The sequence below is a fragment of the Populus nigra genome, chromosome 2, assembly GCF_951802175.1.
Source record: "Populus nigra chromosome 2, ddPopNigr1.1, whole genome shotgun sequence".
In the NCBI taxonomy this organism is placed as follows: domain Eukaryota; kingdom Viridiplantae; phylum Streptophyta; class Magnoliopsida; order Malpighiales; family Salicaceae; genus Populus; species Populus nigra.
This window is the reverse complement of record NC_084853.1, coordinates 37754729-37778847: the sequence shown is the minus strand read 5'-3', so window position 1 is coordinate 37778847 and position 24119 is coordinate 37754729. Positions and strand designations below refer to the sequence as shown.

Below are 24119 nucleotides of genomic sequence, written 5' to 3'. Positions count from 1 at the left end.
TTTTCTACTGGTCGGATCATCATTAAGACAAACTTTTGAGAAGCATTTATCATTCTTCTTGCCTGGCAGACGGTTACTAAGTCCACTTTTTGGCATGCTTGATCTTTGTTGACAATGTACTTCTTCCCATGTTTTTCAAGTTGGTACTGTTGAGCACGTCGGTGGTAGATAACATCTCGCTCCCACAAATATGGACTGCCAAAAGTCATTTGGAAAATATCTAAAGGTACCACTTCACAAGTTACCTCATCAATGTATTGATTAGTGATGGCAAAACGGAATTTTCACTGACGATCAATCTTGAGTTCCACGCCCTTCTGTATCCATCCAAGTAGGTATGGTCATGGATGTGGAATTGTTTCAAGTCCTAATTTTTTAACCAAGCTTGCTGAGATCAAATTCTTTTGACTACCTGTGTCAACGATTGCTTCAATGATTTCGTGTTTTACTTGAATCCATAGTGTAAATAGCTCCCCTTTCTCGTCGGATACGGTCAGCAGATTTAAGGTTATCTGCTTCGGCATTGCCATCAAAGACAAACTCATATATACCTTTTCGACCTGTCCAAGTTTAATGTGATCATCGAAAATTGCTGCTGTCATTGTGCGTTTGCCTTTGTCGTCCTTTTACCATTTTGTGGGAAAAAGTTCAGGATGTAACTTCCAGCATTCCCTCTTCTCATGTCCTGAAATTTTGCAATGCTCACAAAATTTAGTAGATTTGGAAAAAAACGATGAGATACCTTTTTGGGTGTACTTCTTAGAGTTTTGGTTGCCACCATTCTTCTCTTTGCCATTGTCTGTAGTATGTTGCCCGCTAGGTTTGTTCTTCTGTTCTATGGCCATAGCAATGCTACTGGCATTGGAGACACTAGTGGCCTGGTATAAGCGTAATTCATTCTGGATTTGTTGATACAAGCCAACCACAAACTTGGTGAAAATGTCTTTGTTGTCAAGGCCAATTCCTAGTGTTACTGCTAATCGACGAAATTCTGTAGTGTATTCTTGTACTGTTTGATTCTGTCTCTGCCTTAGATTGTGCCAACGCGACCATCGGTCTTGAGAGTACCCCATCGGGTAGAATTCTTGGCGTAAAAGTTGAGTAAATTCCTCCCAGCTTATCTCTTTATCATCGTTGGTCTTCAAGAATGCATTCCACCAAGCCAATATATGGCTAGTTAATTTCAATCGTGCGAATGCAACTTTCTCGCCACTACTGAATCCATAGAGCGTGAAATAGGTCTCCAACTGATCCACCCAAAAGTCCAACTTCTCTGCATCTATGGTGCCATTGAATGTTGGAATGTCTATCCTGGCTTCAACTTTGAAAGGTTGAGGTCGTGCTCCTGTGACTAATAGGTAGTTGGCATCATTATGAGCCTTATCCCTTTCAGTCGTCAAACGAGCTCGTGGAGGAGAAATCCCGTCACCAACAGTCATTAGTCCCGGGGACGACGATGATGACAGTTGAGCTTGAATCCATTTTAGAACGGTCTCTAGTTGCGTGGTTAGCCTATCAACCTTATCTGAAAGGTCAGACTGATCTGGTGTAACTTCTTCTTCAACGGACATGTTTGATGATGTTCCAGCCTTCCTTGCTGATCGTCGATAGAGCTGCAAAACAGAGAGAGACTCATCAATTGTCTGATATCCAGACTTGGTCAGCACCATCAACCATAAGTTTTGCCACAGTGAGGAACGATTGCTCTGATACCAAACTTGATCCGTTAAATGAACTATAGCTAGAAGGAAAAATATTGAAGCAGAATATAATTGCATAACAGAAGAGTTTTTATTATTTTCCTTCTAATAACTCCCCGATTACACCCCCCTCCACTTCTATATATATATATATATATATATAGATTCCAGTTTACAATAGTGGGCCAGTCTTACAAATCAGGTTGACCAATTCCTATGGAACTAGTCTTTCTCCACTATATGGGGGAAGTGGGATACTAAGTAAACTGACAGCTAGTCTCCTGCCGAAAATCTTCTTTAGTGGGACTATTTTTTTCTGCATGGCCAATCCAGGTGTCAACCAATGATCGTCCCAGATCACTTTGAGACTAAGTAATTGAGAGAAAGTAAAAAAAAAGTTAGACTATAAATAAAAATGAAAAAAAAACTAGGAAGGGCTATTTGTCATCTTCTTCCTCTATTCTTTCAAAAACATTAATTAAAACCCCTGGCCATAATAGAAGAGAGCTACCATAAAAAAATTGAAAAAAATAAGGTAAAATTTAAAGAAACAAACCAAAAAGAACATTATGCATCTTTCTCGCCTTTCTCCCTCAAGATAAAAAACCATGGCCTCATATTTCTTTATCTAAAATCAAAACTTCTCTTATTGATTTCACTTACCTCTTAATTTTTTTTTTATGAGATCATTACCATTGTCTTTACCTTGAAGTGCTATACAAAACCCTATAATCAATTGAAACCAAATACCCATGCACTAACGCATATCAAGGAGAGAGAGAAAATAGATACCAAAACTTTTTTCTTTGATTTCTCTCTCCTACAACCTCTAAACAAGGCGAGACCATCATTATTATTCTCCCTTTGATGAGTAATGCATAGCCATATAAGCCATGTGTAACCAATAACCTCGGTGTGAGAAAACCTAAAAGTTAGAAAACAAACTAGCAGGGAGAAAAAAGACTATTGGACCTTTAACACCTTTGATTTCTCTCCACTGATGGCGATGGACAATATTGCCAAAACCAAAAGAAAGACCATAGAGCGGTGCACTATAAGGATCCATCCACGCATTGATCATACACTAGTGGTGTGTCTAACAACACATCAACCATGACAACCCCTCTAAGCATGTGTTAAAGACACGCTCCACTATTTAGTTACCACCATTATTATTCTAGCAACTAGAAGATCCATTCTAAACCCTCAACATTATTTTGAGGTTTCAGCCTACATCAAAAGACCTATTTGGTCTACATTCCAAGCTTTTTAAAACTCATGTCTTTTTTTCTTAAAAGCCATGTAAAAAAAATATGTTTTGCTATTCACTCTTGGTATTTAGGGTAAATGGACTTAATATAAGTTATTGCCTTTAATAAAAAAGAGTAGTAATTCATCCTTTTGATTTCAAACAATAATAAAAAAAAAGTCTTAAAAATGTCCAATTCCAATATTCACTAAATAATTAGGAGTAATGATCACTTTAATAAGTTCTCACATATGCATGTTAATAATCATTAACAATAAAAATAATAAAATTTGATGAGTTATTCATTTGTTATGGATGCATATATACGAATTATAACATTGATGTATCAACACTAATGAGAAGAAACAAGACAACACAAATTAAAATATAGATAGGTAATTGTAAAACTTAAATTAAAAAAGAACTTATATGTCACTATATCTCATTTTCATGTAGATGAATCCATGAAGGTCACTGTTTGAATAGGAGTGGAGTACATAATCTCCATTCAACAAATATTGTGAGTGAACTTGAGATATTATAAGATAGATAAACCTTAATAAGATATTATTTATGAATCCTTTATAGGATTTGAGATGAGTTCATGAACTCAATATAATATCATTTGTTATTCATTGACATAACTTAATAGGTATTAGTCACAGCTAGCTATACATGTATAAACATGTTAATTCACCAAGTATTATCAAAAGGTAATAATTAGGAGTGACAAAAAATGAACAAGACCTTAAATTAAATGGTTAGGTTTAAACCAACCACCTAGGATTTAACTCATTACGGTAGACTTATTCTCGTCCATGTAGATAGACCACTGGTAGATTAGGGGCAATAGAACATTTGGAATAAAAAAAAAGTAGCAATGTAGTTTACCTTAGGTAGGATATTTTAGGATGATAATATTTTTTTTTAGCATAATCAATCATTTATCTTAGAACTCAGCAAACCAGTTAGGGTTTTTCAATGACTATAATATTAGATGGTGATTTCTTTACACTTTTGATAAGTTTCAAACCTTCTTTCTCCCCTCACAACATAAAAAAAAAAACTATGAGAGTGGATCACCACGATGTCAAGTGAGATAAATTTATTCTTATATTTAAAACTCAATTTGTAATATGGTTTTACAGGTTTAATTGCTTTCAATTTATTTCTAACTATATGGTCATTTTTTTTTATCTATTATTTAGTTAGAAAATTTAATCAAAACTAAGATAAATACCCTTACGTGAGAAACTTAATCCAATTTGATTTACTTTTAAAAAATTTAACATGAAAAAAAAAATTTAACATCATATGACAATGTTGTTAGGTTTAAGTTTCTTATGTGAGAATATTTTTGTTATTATAATAAAAGATACATTAGAAGGATAAATTGAGAAATGATATAAAATGTAAGGGCAAATTAAAAATAATTAGATTTATAATGATAGATGGAAGACTATACCTAAAAATATAAGGATATGTTGAGCTAATTCCTCAAGTTATACTAGGTTACTTCTCGCACTACTTTGCAAGTTTGACCAAAAAATCTTTGAATGTAAGAAAAATAAAATCTAAGGCTATAGAAAACTTTTTGGTATTGTCATTAAATTCAATAAAGCATGTCAAACTTGAACACTCATAATCCGACTCTTTGCACTGCTTAAGTTTTAAATAAAATTGTATGAGGGTTGTCCTAGTGTGATCTTGTTGACTTGATAGGTTCAAAGAAAACTAGAATCGAAGGAAAAAGTAAAAAGAAACAGCTCGAGTAAACTTGTCAAACCCGTGATCAATGTTATAAACTCCTTCGGGTTCAATTAAATTTCTTTATTTTATTATATGATGAATGAAATATGAAAACACATTCCAAATTAACCATATATTGAAGGATAGAGTTTAAAAAAAATTAAAAAACAAAAAAAAAGCCTAAGCGCAAGGGCCTAGGGCAGGCCCAATGCACTTGAGCCTTGTGTTTTTTTGCCATTGTTGTGGTAGTTGGAAATTTAGGGATGAGTTTTTTGGGTTGAAAATGTTCAACCTATTTTTATTTAAAAACACCTAATAAATATCATACAAACTAGACTAAACCATCTAAGAACACTAAAACATCCTCAAATCATTAAAAAAAATAAAATCAACTGAATCAAAATAATCAAAATGGAACCAATCATTTTTTTAGGTATGTTTATAGAATAAACCCACAACAATAAAACTCTTCTTATCAATGGAAACCTTTTGACACCAAAAATGACGAGTTTAGTAATCAAAAGTGGCCAAACCAAACATTTTCTCTCTGTTCATTGTTTTAAAGTGAGTTATTCTCTTTAATTCAAGGACTAAAAAAAAAATATTTAGACAAAAATGAAAATTGTCATTAATGTGGGGTTAGCCAAATATTTTCTTTGTTTTCGATATTTTAGTTTTCTATCTTTCAATTTTGTATTTTTATCATATTTTTAAGCCTAATTTCTTTTGATTAGACTATAAAAGGGTTTGATTGAAGGCAAACCTAAGGCAGGAAGGGGAAGACAACCTCATAATTAACCCTAAATTCAATAAATTGAAGATGGTGATGGCTTCACAAAAACCAAACTTTGTTCACTAGTCACTTTAAACGTGATTTTAATTATTTTGAATTTATATAGATAGATTGATAGTCTATAGCTAAAATCCAAGGGATAGTTTTTATTTTTTCATGAGATTCATGATTCAAATTTGTATTTGAAATATATTTCTTTTCATTTGGATTTTGATATATAGTAGTGCACCACAAAAAAAAAAAAAAAAATTGCTCTTCACAACCTGCTCTGGATTCAGATGTGAGATAACAACAAGAGAAATAAATTATTAAAAAATTATATAAATTATATCTCCTAATCTCATCTAAAAATTATATAAATTATTTGTTGAAATATCACCTAAAAATTTAAAATATTGAGTTGACTTGGTCGCTGATACAAACTTCACTTGGTGTCGAGACGCAAGATAAATACATGAATTCGCAACACAGAAACCATCTTAGCTGTCAAAGATTGGCATGAAATAACGAGAAAGTCGAAAAGCTCCGGCGGTGGAAGAAGCGTGGAACTTTACAGGATTGTTTAGGCTTTAGGGCAATAGCATAGTAGCTTCAAAGAGAACTACTCACAGCAAACACTTTTCTTTACTGGTGTCTGGTGCAAATAAGCAAATTGTATGGTCGGGCGCCGAGCAAGATTGGAAAGCAATAACGTGTTAAAGTTAAACTGTGGCATCGTATTTTATCTTTCTTGTGCGGGGTCGCTCTTGGTCGGAGGGACCTGCAGTTTTTGCTTTGCCAGTCGCCTCTCCCCTTTTTTTTCCCACCCCCCCTGCTTCCCGGCATTTTGGCTGAACCTTCTTCTTCTCCTTTTTAACTTGGAATGGGTTACTCCTCCCAAGTCTTCTTTACTCGTAATTTCCAGATTCCCGATGCTCAAAATTGTATGCTTGCCTAAAGAAGACTTGGATTCAAGACCATTTATTTGGTCAATCGGTTAGTATGAGCCCGTTTGTTGGGTTTTTTTTTTTTTTTTAAGCTTTCGGAACTTTTTTAAGATAAAATTGTTTGATAACATTCCAAAAGTTGTTTTTTAAAAAATAAAATAAACTATAATAGAATTTGTTGTGATGAAAATATTTTAACAACAAATATTATCAAATGCTGTTTCAAAATCATATGAACCATGAAAAGGCCCTGAACTAAGAATGGCTACAATTATTATATAATCACATCCCAAATTCAGTACAGCAGTTTGGTAACTTCTGGGTTTTTACAATAAATAAATAAATTATTTAGCTAGTGAAATACCTTTATTTTAACACTAAATCTTAAGATTTTATATAAGAAAAATAAATTTTTTTATTCATGGAAACATACTTCTTATTTATTATATATATATTCTTATTTATTATATATATAAAATATATATCTCAGTCTTATTCAAATATATATTTTTTAAAAGCTATTTTTTTAAAAATCACAACTAAATGTATTTTTTTAAAATCATAACTACAAAAACTACACAATATTTAAACCATAAAAATTAACATAATATCAAACACATGTTTATTTAATATTATGAATCAACCTGCTTAAATTGTTTTTCTTAATACTTTTATAAGTGTTTTTTCATAGTAGTGATATATATATATATATATATATATATATATATATATATATATATATATAAAATTAAAAAAACTCTTAAAAGAGCCCGTTTGGCAAGGCATTAGCGTTTTTGTTTTTCCAAAAACGTATTAAATGACTGGTTAAACAATCAAAACACATGGGTCCTACCATTTATATGATGCAGAACCATGATTTTTTAAAAGCAGTAAAATATTGTTTTTTTACAAGTTTCAACCTGTGAAACACACAATGTTCACGTGAACAGTGCAATTCACTTGCACTGTTCACACAAACATTTTATTTATTTATTTTTTTCAGTGCGTTAATTTTTTAACAGTTTTTTTTTAAAAAAACTAGTTTTGAGTGAATTAAATTCACTCGCATTATGATGTGAACAATATTTTTTTCTCAAAAAACTAGTATAGAATGAATTAAATTCACTCGCACTGTAATATTAATTTTATACCTGATAATATTTTATCTAATTTTATTACACGCTCACAAAATTATGAAAACTGTAGTTCTTATCAGCTGAATTTTGTACGTAATGAAATTATAAATAATTTAATGAAATAATAAAAAATATTTTATATCAAGTATTATTTATTTCATAATGTAATAGGAGTAGTTAATTCTACAATATTTAAATTTAAAACTATCAACATTAATATATATTTTTTAAAATTATTTTATAACCTCAATTTCAAAAGCATTCGTAATCAAACATATTAAACTATTTTTTTTTAATCTCAATTTTAACTACAGTTTTAACAAAACACCTATTTTTTCAACTCAATCTCAATTAAAAATACCTTTTATAAAATAATTTTTTTTAAACCACAACTATAATAATTACTACAATACCAAACATACTGTGTGAAAATCACCTGGCATAATAGCAAGTCAAACACATCCAACTGACTTGAACTGTTTAACTTGATGATCATTCGATTTCCAAGTATTAAAGAGGTCATCAAGCAGTTATCAAGTGAACGGACCCACACCCACCAAATCTGATGAAAGAGCCAGCTCAAGACTACATAGTACGTACTCGATGGGGAACATTTCATCATTACCATTGATTCCCATCACCCGGCTACTTGTAAAGAGGGAATAAAATGAACAAAAAAAAAAAGGTGACATAATTGACCTGTAGCTCCTTGAAGCTTTTGGGACCAGAGAAGTGGATGCTAAGGGCGCGCATAGTCTATTATTTGTCCTGCTGCTTTTACATTTTAAAAACATTTTAAAAAAACTTATTTTTTTTCACTTTAGATTAATTTTTTTTATGTACTCAAGTCGTTTTAAAACAACAAATTTAAAAAAATAAAAAAATATTATTTTAATATATTTTTAAATAAAAAACACTTTAAAAAACACATTATTTCTGTATATCATTTCGTTTTTTTTTGGGTTAAATAGGCATGAGAATCAACAATTTTAATTTATTTGATTAAAATGTAATTTAAGAATACTCTCTCTCTGTTGTATATAGTTCAGGGTAGAACTAACATTTACCATCATCATTATGCATGGAAGGATGAAGCTCAGAGCAGAAGCCAAACAAACAAAGGGAAAATCAAAGAGATTTCTATATATTTTGGTAAGTAAATAGCACGACAAACAACCCATTGTACACTTTCTGTACAAAATCCAGGCAACGGCTGTTGCAGATAAGAACACACAAGACTCTCTTAAGACGTCCATTATCAAAAAGATTACATGAGTAAATCAATTAATAATAAGATTAAGAGTCTGTGTTTGTTTGTTTGTTTGTTTGTGAGCGGCGCACCGCCGCGGAAAGCATGTAATAATACATGTTTTTTCACGAGATGAGATGTGGTGTAATTCTTAAACAAACACGCCCTAGAAAGACAAGCAATGGAGGATACTCCCTAAAAACCGCATCCACCTATGCTCTTGTCATACAATACTATTGTATATTTCGTGTATAAAGTGAAAATAAATAAATAAATAAATAAATAAAGGCTGGGGTTTACCATGTGCGTGGTGGTCTAAGTGCTTGCCCGTCCACCAAAGTGATTCTCTCCTCGAACAGTTACACAGACTCCTGCAGTTAGGATAGCAACACTTTTACTATGAAAATATAATTGTATGTCACGAGTTGTTTTAACGCTGCGTTTTGCACCGAGTTTATGCAAATGTTGATTTTTTTTTTTAATTTTAAATTAAGTTTATATTATTTAAATATATTTTTAAATAAAAAATACTTTAAAAATGCTATAATCGCGATTCTGGTTCAAAGATATTCTAACCGTAGGTGGAAAAATCAATCGATATCAATGCCGTCAATAATGGAATAGCGTGGACTAGTCCTGGTCTCCGTTTTCGTGAGACTGTGACACGTCGAGGAAACTACCTCGACGGCATCAAAAGTTATAGACACAGCACTCAGTGGTCCCACTGATTTGATTAAAAAAATAAAAATAACCTAAACTAAGATAACAAGAAAATAAAACAGCGCAATCAGGATACCCATTTATCAAAAGGGAAGCCACTTGGCAAGACATGAATGGTCATTAAAACTCAAATTTCCATCATAATGCTTAAAAGAAAAAATCGTACCTTTTGTTTGGCGGGGAAGGTTAGTTACTTTTGTGTTTATTCCCTCCAAGTCCTAGAGAACATGCTCTTGAGACTAATCCCAGAAAGTCTCTGCAATGCTTTCTTAGCACCGGAAACCTCCATCTCCGCCAGCTTCTGTAGATGCTGGCAAGCTCCGGCGTCCAACAGCCGCTTCCTACACCCGCCGCCCCGTCCACTCAATAATGCATTCACGAGCATCACCGGGAACTTCTTGTCAATGAGCTCATACTTTGGATCCAACATCTGCACCAGCTTCATCAAACTCTTTTCATCCCTCACCAATTCTTTCTTGTTCCATCGGGCTGTCAACAATGACACCAACGCAAGCGCTCCTGCCTCTTGTAGACCCACTGGCTTCGGCGACTCCATCAGCTTTACCAATGAACCCAAGCAGCTAGCTATAGCTCGCTTGTTGCGATCACTAATGGATAAATTAGCTAGTAAAGATGCTGAAATTTTCTGCAAAGTCATGTTTCCATGTTTTATAAACTCGCCGAGATGGATGATTAGAGCAGTTGATGATGACAGAACCTGAGCTGTGGAATCTGAGACCGAGAGAGAGCTAATTGCACATAGAACATGCTCTATTGTATCTGAACTTGACAAATCTTGAATCAAATGCATTAATCTCTGCAACCCCTTCTCTTGTATTATCAAATCGCGAAAATACCCCCCGGAAGAGGCTAGTATTGCTATGGTATTAGCTGCCTTTTCCTGTGCAGCACTTGAACCTGAAACAATCAAATGAATAATAACCGGAACAACGCCTTCCTCTGCTAAAGCCATCTTGATGTCCTCTACTCCAGCAACATTTCGAATGGCACCCACTGCGTGTGTTTGTGTCGCTTGTGATCCACAACGGCAAGCTTCAATCAGCACTGAAACACCACCATATGCTGAAATAGCCCACCCATTGTCAGGATCGCCGGTGATTGCTTCAATCGCAATGGCAGCCTTTTCTTTTAAAGGCATTGACCCTGTTTCAAGAATCCTCAACAAATGTCCCAATCCACCCTCTTCGAATATAATCTTTCTTGATTCATCGTTGGACGCAGCCAGCATCGACACAGCCGAAACAGCTTGTTCTCGAATCAACGGCTGATCGTTAAAATCGAGCAAACCGGTCAAATACCCAACATTTCCTTCCTTGACAACTAAACTGGCTGATTTTTTGTCTGTGTTTAGAATCTGAAGAAGTGACTCTAACGCTTTCGTTTTAAACTCCATGCCACCGACTTGTAATCTGGTGAAAAGATCGTGGATAAAAAAAACTAAGTCCTCTTTGTCGGAACCGGGACCTGGGTGAGACAGAATAATAGCATTAGAGTGGTGAAGCACTCCGGATCTGAGAAGTAAATCAAGGTCGTGGAGGTGATTGGAGAGGGAAGAGGAGGCGATGTCAAGGTCGCTTTGGAAGAGGAGCTTGCCGCCGGTGAAGGAGCTGGTAGAGGAGCATTGGCGGGAGAGGGAGAGGAGGCGTTGGAGAGTGGAGAGGAGAGAAGGGAGGAGAGTGTGAAGAAGAGGGTTTTGGGACCAAAGAGGGGATTCGGAGAGAGAAGAAAGAGAGGACTGGAGAGAGGTGAGTTTTGTTCGAAGAACTTGCCACCGTCCGATGAAGGATTGGACGGTGATGGTGGAGAGGAGGAGGAGGGAGAGGACGTCTGTTATTAGGTCAAGGAGTGTTTGCGGTGGTTCGTTGGTGGTGGTGGGATGCATTTGGCCTGGGTCTGGGTTGGTCCGTGTCAAATAATGTTGAGAACACAGGACAAGAGAGAGTGGGTTTGCTTTGAGAGAAAGGAAAGGAGAAATAGAGGTGGTGGTGGTCTGACAGTTAGGCTGGAGTCGAGCTCTACCGGTCAGCTTTCAGGCCATCTCTTCGGGACCTCCACACCACATCATCCTTTTCTGCTACTAATTATTAAAATTAGCCTTTGCTTTCTTCTACTTACTTTTCCGACGAATAAAATAAGAATAACATGCATCTATCTATTCTATACAGTCCCACCCTGCCATTATTTAGGAAAATTGTGAAGGATAATTACTATCATAGTTTAAATGGCAGAAAGTCTTCCACAATTTATGCGAAAAATAAAAATAAAAGTCAAGACATTAATAGGGTTGGTTATTTTTCTGCCTGCAGTGCAGACTAGGTGACGAATGTGGAGCCTTCCTTCCCTAACTTAAAAACAGTGGATTTTATCTCGGGTACTTATGAGGTGGCAACTGCAGAGATGTCCCGTGATTGTGAGCTGCCGAAACAGACGTCGTTTTAATGGTTAGTAAACAGTTCCCCTCCACCGCATCCTCTTCAAAGATACTAAAAAGATCTCGTGATTTTATTGTAGCATAATCTAGGAAAGTTATTGCTTCTATATTGTAATTTTTAATATAGTTTTTGAAAATAATCTAGGATAATAACTAATAGTAGTTTTAAAAATTGCTGTTCCTTGAACGGACTGGAGACACAAAATGAATTGTAATTTTATGATTTTTCTTATTACTTAATCTTTTTTAATATTATCTTTTTATATTAGGTTGATATAAAATTAAATTTAATGATTTATTTTGGCTGGTTCAGGGATAGGTTATCATGATGTCAAAAGAAAAAAACTCTAGAGCTTGGTTAGTGCTCGAATTGAAAAAATTATAATTTCATTTCATTTATTTAAAATAATTGAAACTTTAGAGACTGAATTTAAAATTAAAGTAATTGTTTTAGCCCTCATTTCATAACTCAACCTTTTTTTAATTTGATCATTTTTATATATTGTTGAAGTGGCATTGGACTTCATGATCTGTGCTCGCTTGGATTGATTTTGGGTTTTTGTGGTGCTCCAAAAACTTGTAGGTCCTTGATTAATGTTTAGTTTGACAAAATAAAATGCAATTTTATTTATTTGAAAAAAATAACTAAAAATATATATATATTTTTAAAAGCTCTTATATCAGTCTCTTCAGGTTAGAAGAATCCTCGAGTTCAACATTTAGTTAGAAATTATCCTCCATCAAGAACATTTTTTTATGTGTGAGTCACCCTATCGTGGGTTTTTAACACCTTTTTGCTGAATACCTTATCATGGATTCCTAATATAATATATTTGTGAGAGCAACTTCATCATGGATCCTTAACATAACACTTTTGTATAATTCGTCCCATCATTGATCATACCACTAGGATTTTCGATGATAAAAACTAATAGAGAATGAAACAATACACTAGTTCTCAGATGTTTTTTTTTCTTGAGGGAGAACCTTCTCATTCCCTCTTATATAAGCACCTCTTATTCTATAACATCTTTTAGCCATGGTTGTTCTGTAGCACATAACAAAGCAAAATAACCACCAAGAATCATTGGGTTCTAATACCAACCGATACAGATGAAAGCTAAAGACAATAACATAAACACATAACATAGAAATTTAATGAGTGAAAGGGATTACCGATGTAAACCTTAAATTCATAACTTTATTCTTTTTTTAAAAAATATCGATCAAATTTATCTCTTTAAGGGGTTTACAAAACATTAAATAGGTTACAAACCCTACCTTAACTAAGAAAAAAAATAAAAATCTAAAAAATATAAAGATAATAACCATAAAATCTGAAACAAAGTAGGAAATCCAGGGAAAATAACAAAATTGCCCAAAGTGGAGCTCTAGGGTGAGATTTTTAATATCTCCAAGATCTAACGATCTGAGTAATATAGTAGGTATTTATATAGGAAAAACAATATTTGAAAACTCCTATAAGAATTCAAGTTTGATCTAACAATTGGATTAAAAGTTAGGAGCCTTTTAAGCTATCATTTTGGTTTTGAGCAACCATACCTCATTTTGTACCTAGACATGTTCCACTACTCTATAAATGCATCTACTAGACCGTTTATATAACATGTCTTGGGGAGATCACCATTTAGTTGTGGCAAATTCATACCTGACTACTTAGAATCACTTGTTATCTCAAGCTTGAACACATCACGAAGCTTGTTATAAAGAATATAAAAGTTCTAAAAAATACAATTTTAGTGGATGATTCGATAGTGTATGGACCAATGTATCAGGGGCGGAAGCAATGGGGGGCAAGCACGGGCCCGTGCCCCCCCTTGCAATACATTTTAATTTTCTTTAATTACCAGGTAATTATGTAGGAGGAAAAGTTATATTTGTTATTTTAAAGAGGTAGGCCTGTGACTCTACTTTTGATTTCCTTTAAATTTACTATTGACGTACATAGAAAAAAATAATATAATAATATAAGAGCATTTCTTTATTAAATAAAAAATAGAGCCATCAATTTTTTCTAATTTAAATTCTGCAGCCGATAAAAAAAAAATATAAATATAAATCATGAGCAAAATTTTTCTATAAAAAGATTAAAGTAGAGCCACCAATTAATTTATCTTTTATCAAACAAAACAAGATAATTTAAATTTAAAATTTATTTTTGTTTTGTTTTGAAATGTTTGTTAATAATTTGATGAGGTTTTTTTATATATAATTCTATCATTTTTTTCTCCTTTTTTTTCTCAGATCTGCTAGTTCTACCAATTGTTTTTTAAATTCTTGTTATAGTGATTTTTTTCTTCTAATTAATTAGATATATTTTATTGGTTTGTTTTGATTATACTTGAATTTTTTTTATGTTTTGTTTTTATCAGAGCCACTAAAGTTATCAATTTTTTTTCTTATGATATATGTTTTGATTTTAGGTTAAACCATTAACAAAATGAGAAGAATTGATTCTTTTTTTGAAAAAAAAATATTGATAACAACACAGCTTACTGAACGAGCTTTTTCAGCAAAGGAGTTGTTAAAACAAGACTTCGCAATCAGATGGATGATGATTTTCTTGCAAATTATTTGATTGTCTATATAGAAAAAAAAATTGTTGAAAGATTCACAATTGATATGATAATCGATTATTTCTATTTTATGAAAGAACGATGAGCACAATTAAAATAAATATGTAAGAATCATTCTTTTTTATTTTTTTCTTTATTTCAAAGTTTATCAAACATAAATAATGCTTCGCTTTGGCTAATGTTTCTTATATACTTTATATGTTTATATTTGATAGGTATAAAGACCAACAACATTAAAGTGATGGATGTATTATGAAGATGAAATTAACTTCATTACTTTGACTCGATTTGGTATTGCTCCAAACCATTTACCTTATACAAAGGTCATTATATATTTGTAGTATGTTATTTGAATAAAATTAAATTATGCAGGTTTTGTTTTACAACTCATGTACAATAAATTAAAATAATTATTATATCTTGTTATATTAATTTTGGTCCCCCCTAATAAATAATCCTGGCTCCGCCCCTGCAATGTATCATGATAGTTTGATATGGAGAATTATTATTTTGGCTGCAAATGAGAGAAACTTGCTCGTTATGTTTGTGACATCTGATAGGCTAGTCCATTTCACTTTAGATATCCCTTTTATTTTCTTGTTCCTTGCACCATATTGATAAATTATGCAATTCTTTAATTGATAATGTATGGTTTTTATAAGTTTAATTTTGAAGTAATTAAAATTACACACTTACCAAAAAAAAGGTGTGAGCCCAAACCCCATGCTTCTTTCTAGAATACACCTTATTCATTTATAATCTTACTCTATTGAAGTTAAAGTTGTTAATTCCAAGAAGCTCTTCCTCATCAAAGACAAAAACAACCCCTTAACAAGAGTAAACATGTTGGATTAGGCTTTGGCATGATGTATAATTGCTTGAAGTTTAGAAAATTTACAACAATCTTGTGAAATAAGAATCACAATTACCTCATAATTATTAGATGAAAACTCTCCTACAACATAATGATGAAAACTAACCATTTTCTTTTTTTTTCTTTTCATTTTGGAAGTTTTTTTAACCTTTCACTTAGTGTTTGTTACATTAGTTTGCAAGATTTTCCTCGTTCCACTGCTTTTGAATTCTAATAAATTTTGTTATCAAAGCTACTTCTCATACCAAGCTTACTGGGATTTTAGATTTCCAGATATATTCATTTCCCGTGAGGTAATCAAAACTTAGACTTTTACTACTACTATTATCGATGATGCAACATGCATTAAGTAGCTAGGATTCATAATTATAGGGAGCGAAAATAAAAAACACTATTTCTATAGGTATGATCACACAAATAGCATTTTTTTTATTATGTAATATTGGATTTAAGCAAAAATATTACATCAAAGTTGAATTATAAAACATAAAATACTGTTTAAATGATAATCTCATATTGCATTATTCTAAACAAATTATTCTTTAGTAGATATGTCATGAAGTAATGGGAAATCTTAAATTAGAAGGAGCAAATGTCTAGGAAAAAAGGGCAAAATCAAAATCATTAAATTATTAAGGACTATCATGAATTTTTTAAAAGAAATAAAAGGGAAATTGTCTCATTCTCATACAAGATTTTCTTTCCAACCTAGGGATCTAGTTCCAAGAGTAGGCTAGATCAAGCGTGTTGGAGAAAAAAAAAAGAGGCATCCAATGCTTTTGCCATCGAAAAAGGTTAAGCCACTATAATAGCAGTGGGAGGATTTCTCGCAGGGAATTCTCGAGCCATTGTCATGAGCTGGATTTGAACCAACACCTCTGGGCCAGCGAACTTCCCTAACCTTTCTCCTATAGTTGATCATGTCGTAAAGCTCTTGTAAAGGACTGGGGGTTAAGAAACGACTTATTCAAGGAGTGGGATAAGACCTAAAGCCCTACTATGGGCTTGAAAGAGCTCACTAGATTGATAGCAAGCAAAAAAACCCTTCAAATCGTATTCACATGTTGGTTGTTCCTCACTAAAAATTGAGGGTTCAAGTGAAAGTGAAGGTTCCTTCCAACTATCACAAGCAGATGAGTGAATCCCCTTTCCATAACCAATAGCCCATCTTACTTATGGCTCTATCCCTGGTTGCTTGTATATAGGTATGCTGTGCTTTCTAGGAGTTTTTTAGGAACTTAGCACAATTAAAAAAGATTTTAGTAAAATAACACATGTTAAAAAATATTTAGAGATTTAACACATTTGATTGAGTCATTATTGGTATCTACAACACTCGAGTCGCATATACCATCTACGACTTGATTATTATAGATCATGTTTGCGACTCGAGTGTAGTAGATGTTAATGGTGAGACTCGAGTCACATATAGGATCTGTGACTTTTTAATAGACTTACCTTGTGACAATTTCTTTTGCCATTAACTCCTTGAAAAGAAAAAAACAAGTCGCATAATTCAAATAATAAATTTTCCAACATCAAAACATAATTTACATAAGCATCATATAATATATTCAATCATAAGTAACAAAATTAGACTAATAATTAACATAACATAAGATTTTATTTAAATTAAATTAACTATGCATCTATTTATAATTCTTATGACATAGGATAATATGTAACTATTTCTAATAATCACCCCAGCTTATAGAAGGGTCTAAAACACTTAAGGATGAGTTTGGAGTATCACCCAAACTCATCCAACTCTAAGACAAGTCTATAATATCTATATAGGTGTGAGGAAAACCAATATCATCCCAGCTTGTGAATGGACCTAAGATGCTCGTAGATGGGCTTGAGACACTTGATAATGGGTTTGGGATGCTTGTGGGCGGACTAACATTCCCAACACTCTCATGATAAGCAATTTTATCTTCTGTTTATAACGTTTCAAGATGCTTAGCCTGCCTAACCTCTTGAAGCCCACCATGACATAAATTAAGTATAATGTTGGCCACAATACATCCTCTCATCAACACCTTTACAGATAGTCGTTGTTGTTTCTTAAGCCTCTTGTACCAAGTAATTAATCTATATACATACATTAAAAATCAATTAGTAGTCATCATCCAAAATAAAATTAATTTGGTATTTAATAAATATTGTATGTAAAACAATATTGCATATCAATTAATTTTATCTCAAATATCGAGGCATATAAGGCATTGGATTGCGTGGATGTCTTAGAAAACATGACTAGGTAGGTGGAATGAAACGACATGTAATGGATATATATCATCTGATATAGGTATCTATATCAATCATCGGATGTTGCTCTTAAAAAACATGATCTCATAAAACTGCATTCTTGTGTTACTTGTGAGAGAGAAATAGGCTTTGTGAGTTTTAATTTCAAATTAAATCACGTAATTATATATGACTCATAAAACTGTGCTGAATTTCATATTATTTTATCATTGTGTTACTTTACTATTTTTTTTAACTACGCTGAAAAAAAAAACCCCTGCATTCTTGTCTGCATGTTATTTTCTTTTGATTTCTCTGACAAGAAATAGTTGTTGCTTACTGCTATGTTGAAACGGTGAATGCTCAGAGGTCCATTCCCTTGGGAAAGAGGTATTTGGTTTGTAATTTCAGTCTTTGAGAGCCAAATAGCAAGTCCGCAGCCTGAGATAATTTAAGAACTGCCATAACAGACAGAGATGCTCACAAACATGTTACTTGTGTCTGGTGCCGTCCTAGATGGGTCTCTGTTTCACTTGTGTGGCTTTAATGCATTATTGTTAAAGAAGTTTACTTCTGTTTCGCGAGATGGAATCTTTCCTTTGTCGTGCCTGTGGATGTAGAAAACATCTAGAGTATGGCGAATGTCACTCCTTTCAATATTCTTTGTTGGCAGAACTTTGGATGGGATCCACAAGAAGCTAAAATGCATATGGTTACCGACTACTTCAGTCAGTCAGAGGTGCTCGGGCCAAACCCTCGACATCTGTTTCAACTTTACGCACTCGAACAAAGCAGCTAGTACCAGAAGTAAGAACACTCATTTATTTTTTATTTTCTGACAATTTCTTTCCTCTATAAACAGTGGTTGATGCTTCAATCAAGGGTACTTTTTTTTACATTATTATGTTGTGCAAGATTCTAACTCTCACATTTACTGATGTAATTCAAACATGGACAGCGTCAATGCCGACTATGATATCATTGAAAATGGAAGTGTCGTTGATTGGATGAAAAACCATGATTACTCAACCTTAGTGCCTGTTAAGCACTTAGTTGTTTCTGCATTTTCATCCGCAGGGTCCTCGAAGAAAAGGATACCACATTCGAGGATATTGTCGATGCATATTTAGCATTTTTGCAGGTAAGCTTTGTGATGACATCTGCGCAAGTGCTCATCTTGTTTTCTCATGTTATCTTGGCTAGTAAAGGACTGAAGCTAATAATTAGTTAACTTGGCTTACTATAGGTCTAGCTTGCCTATTCTTGACTATTATCTGATGTTCTTCCTTGAAATCTCTGAACACTGGACTGTTTTTCTCCTGTACCTCTGTGTTCTACATTTCTCATTTTGTTACTATTGGCTAATTTGCTTTTTATATGCAAGAAACTATGTTATTTTGAGTAACCAATGACTTATTTTTAATGAGTAAAATGAATTACCTGTCTCGTTCTGCCTCAGCCTCTCATTCCATTAGTTCATTCTTTAGTCGTCAAGAAGAAATGTGAGAGGTTGCCCAGATGACTTTGAATTCACTGTAAATCTTAGTGCACCAAATTATTCTGTCATTTTGAACTGTAATTTTCCTTTTCTTTTATCAGTGATGAAATACATTATTTGAGTAGCCGACAGCATGTGTTTATCCACAAGTAATACCGGTTGGTTTTATTTTGTGCTATGCTCTGCCTCACCATGTCCTTTGTTACTCATTGTAGGTTACTGTGGCGAATCCTGCCATGGATAAAGCACTGGAATTCCTGCAAAAGCTTGCCAGTGATGCAAGAAATGGAAAAATCCCAAAAAACAGATTATGTTTTGGTTCTCCTTGGAGGCATCCTTCAAAAAGAGACGACCCTACTCTGTGCCAGCAAAGGGCAAAGCTTCAACTGCTGGATTTTGTTCAGTCTCTGGTAAATACCGAATTTGGGGCAACACATTCTCCGTTTACTTTAATTTTTTTCTCTTACTTGATGCAGGTAAATTACCTAGGTGATGGTAGCTTTTAGATATTTGATGATCCATGCACTGTTGTATTATTAGAGGTGGTATTATTATTATTATTATTATTAATTATGCATCCATTATTAATTGTTTAATGTTAAATTTAATTTTTTTTCTCTTACTTGATGCGGGTAAATTACCTAGGTGATTGTAGCTTTGAGATATTTGATGATCCATGCACTATTGCATTATTAGAGGTGGTATTATTATTATTATTATTATTAATATTAATTATGCATCCATGATTCTGCTCTTCATTCCGAGCTCTTTTGTTTTTTTTAATTGCTGGATGCTGACCACATTTTAAAATCTTCTTTGAAAGATTTTGGAGCTGTTTATTTTTATATTGAAATCGTGTTTCATGAATTTTTTAAAAAATATTATTTAAAATTATTTTTTTATATTTTTTTATTATTTTGATGTATCGATATAAAAAATAATTTTTTTAAAATAAAAAAACATATTATTATATGTATTTTCAAACAAAAAATATTTTAAAACAGTTACTCTTATACTTTTCAACACGTTTATAAAACCATAACTTGATCTACCACTCCGATGAAAACTTTTGTGGAATGCTTAGTGGCTCAGAAAAAATAATTAATTTTGGTATTTTCCCTAGTTTTGTCACTCAATTTTTGCTAATTTTCTTCATGGATAACAGCTAAAATACATGGATTGGTTAGCCTTTAGTTTACTTTTAGTACCCATATTGGACTTTTAGATAAGCTCACTTAACATAATTCCTTGGATTGGTTTGCTCTATGCTCAACGCGACCCATCATTCATTCGTCCCATATCTGAAGGTATTCAGAGACGTCTTGTGAGATGGTAAGTAATCTTCTCCCTTTATATCTTATCACCCAAATTGAGCATGAAAATGTTGTTGTTTGTTTGCATATGTTGATGTCGGCTCACAGGCTTGTCCAGGAACACATGAAAATGAGTTTACAGAACCTGCTCCAGTTTCTGTGGCAGCGAATTATACGTGGCCGTAGTTACCGTCATTTGATGTTTTCAAGTGGGCTACAAATACCAAAAAAGGTCATCAGAATGTGTTATCCTTAAAATCAACGTTTCTCCTATGTTTGTTTAAATTTTGTGCAACAACAGATATTCAAAAACCTGAGTGCTTAAGGGGATTGGCACAGTTTCAAATACTGTATGGGATCTTGAACCAGAGACTGATTTTGAATTTTTGGTGCTTAGGAAATACTTGTTTGCGACAGTTGCTGCAAGTTTGAGTTTTCTAGAGGCTGTTACCTTAATTACACTACCTACGTAGGTGGTGGACATCCGCTGCACCACAGATATATCTCAAGTTCAAATGTGAGCAAAACAATATATGTTTTTCATTTGTTTTTGTTGTTTTTATCTTGATTCTTGCCTCAGTTATGAGGGATGTTGGTTGCAATCATGGCCTTCTGGATTCCAAGAGAGACATAGCATAAACAAATAAAACTGTAAGATTCTTCTCCATTTGACAATTTATCAGTTCTAGTCATGTATTTACGATGACCACTCATTTCATGCCTTGATTTGGGAGTTTATGTTTCTTGGATAGCACGATAATTGTGTTACAAGTTCAATAGATAAACACAGCTCAATTTTGAGCATCACGCCCCTCATAAAATGATTTTATATTTTATCAGTGAAGTTCTTACTGCTAGGTTGCTCTGGAACAACCCTTTTGGCTTTGACTGGTGTTGAAGAATCCATTATCCAGATACATCTGGCGAATGAAGAATTGTCTGTCGACATTTTTATATGAAGAGCTAGGCGAGTGTGATCATCTCGTCTTTCATGGAGTACCCTAGTTATTCGGTTGAACAATTTAGCACCTCTCAATTTCTCTCAACATATGATCGTATGTAAGTGTATTCGATAGCAAAGTGGACAAATGGTAGAGTAGATGGCACCAGGGGCGGAGCCAGAAAATTTTTTTATCCTAGACTATTAAATAAATATATAAATATTTTTTAAGATCAATTATTAATTCATGTACATAAATTTTTGAAGTTAACAGTAAAGTTTTAATTCAAATACACTACTCAAAATATTAAAACATAAATTTGAAAGTACATAAAATTAAAGTGAAAGTAAAAATAAACTCACTATTAAAGTTACATCCTTTGATATTTTGTGGAATATAATTCATCTATAATCGAATCTGAATCGATATTGTAACAACCCCTCAACCGGGATAAAATAACAATCTCATGTTAACAGAAAAATAAACTAAATAAATTTTTTCCCTCTTTCATTTCCTCCCTTCTTCACTTGATTCTTCCCTAGATTAGTGTTTTATAAGTTGGACTTTGTAAGTTTACGAGGTTATTCTTTCACTTTTTTTATTTTTTTTCTTAGATTTTTTTTATGTTTTTCCCTTATTTTTTTCTATTTCTCTCTCGTCTTTTCTTTTTTTTTTTTTTCTATTCTGCTTCTGCCCAGTCGGCAATATATAAAAGAAAGGAAGAGCTGATTTGTTTTATTTTTTAATGGCAAATAACCATTTTACTCGTAATGAGTTATTTTGCTTTTATTTGACGGTCCTTTTTTTTATTAGCACTACCAAGCTCCATTCATTCTAAAATTTTAACCAGATTTTATTCAACATATTTTAAGATCTCTCATAAAATTTCAGCTCGATCTGATGGTCGGATTGAAAATTACATCCAATAACATAAAACTGGTCAAATTGTGATTTTTCATTAAATTTCTAAATTTCTCGAAAAATTCTGAAATTTTAACCCAAATTAAAACATTATATTAGAAGGCTCCATGCAAATTTTCAGAATTTTTTAATAATTTAATTGAAAATTATAAATTTATTTTATATAAAACTAGTCAAAAAATATTGATAAAATCTTGACCTGGGCTAAAGCCTACCCCAGCCTTTGCCATACCTCCGCCTATGGATGGCACGGTTCTGTCACCTGGAATGTTTTTTAAAAGATTTACTCGTCGCAAGAGCATATATAAATTACTTGTGTTTGATGCTCTCATGTTTATATGAACTAGCTGTCAACTTGCCAACAAACTCTTCGAATATTCATAGAAGATAGAAGATGTAGTGTTCGAAAGAATTACTTTCAACTAAAAAATTTAAGTTATTAGATAAGATTTTAAGATATAATTTATATTATTTTTTAATATATATTTTTTTAAATAAAAGTCTTTTAAGCTTATAAATTTTCACATGTATATATTATTTTGTATTTAATTTTTATCAAATAAATAAAGATAATAAGATTAGAATTCATGACTGTTTTGTCATTAAAACTCTAATATTATGTTAAAAAATCAATTCAATTTTAAAAACTTAAATTATTGAATAAAATCTTAAAATATAATTTATATTATTTTCTAACGTATAATATTTTTCAAATTTTTCAAATGCATGTTACAATATAGTTAGTGTAGTTTTTTCACGTACATGTGTGAATACCAGCTATCTTCTTTGGTCTGGTTTGGAATTTTATCTCATGAAACTAAGGTTATATTTAGTATGATGATTCAAGTTGTTTTCTTGACTTTTGATTCAAGATAAATTTTGATTTAATCAAAATTTAAACTTTTAATTTTTGATTCGTGGATTATAACTTATATTGCATTGATTCTTTTTTTAAAAAAGAAAATATATATTTTGAATCATTTTTATAAAATATATTCTTAATTTAAAGTTATTTTAACTCATATTTGTTATAAGTTATTCATGAAAAGCTTTTGAATTATAATTTAAAATAAAAAGTCATGAGTTAAAAGTCAAGCCAAACAGACTTAAAACTTTCATAAAAATATATCCTTGTTCTTGAATGTGGAGGGGGAGGAGCATGCATCAATAGAATCTCTTGATCAGGATTTTGGAGGACTGTCATGATCAAGGACGGAATCAGTAATTTTTTTATATTGGCTATTAAATAAATATATAAATATTTTTTAAGATAAATTATTAACTCATATATATAAATTTTTAAAATTAACAATAAAGTTTTAATTTAAAGACACTATCCAAAATATTAAAAAATAAATTTGAAAGTATATAAAATTGAAGTGAAAGTAAAAATAAACTCACTATTAAAGTTATATCTTTTAATGTTTTGTGAAATATAATTCATTTATAATCGAATCTGAATTAATATTGTAACAATCTTTCAACCATGATAAAATAACAATCTCATGTCAACTGGAAAATAAAGTAATTAAATTCTTTTTCTCTCTCAATTTCTCCTTCCTTCACTTGATTCTTTCTTAGATTAGTGTTTTATAAGTTGGACTTTGTAAGTTTATAAAGTTATTCTCACTTTTTTTTTTTGATTTTTTTTTTTATATTTTCCCCTTACTTTGCTCTATTTCTCTCTAACCTTTTCTTTTCCTTCTTTTTCTATTTTGCTTCTGCCTAGTCGGCAACATATAAAAGAAAGG

General features: G+C 32.3%; 1 protein-coding gene and 1 pseudogene across 1 annotated transcript; one reads left to right on the top strand and one right to left on the bottom strand.

Annotated features, from left to right (window-relative positions):
• Positions 1 to 8672: 8672 nt before the first annotated feature.
• On the bottom strand, positions 8673 to 11834 carry LOC133682688 (uncharacterized). Its single transcript, XM_062106163.1, has 2 exons — positions 9689 to 11834; positions 8673 to 9173 (listed from the first exon to the last, which is right to left on the bottom strand). The coding sequence occupies exon 1, from the start codon at positions 11423 to 11425 to the stop codon at positions 9725 to 9727; it is 1701 nt and encodes a 566-aa protein (XP_061962147.1). The 5' UTR covers positions 11426 to 11834; the 3' UTR covers positions 8673 to 9173; positions 9689 to 9724.
• On the top strand, positions 11459 to 21683 carry LOC133682954 (uncharacterized; annotated as a pseudogene).
• Positions 21684 to 24119: the final 2436 nt, after the last annotated feature.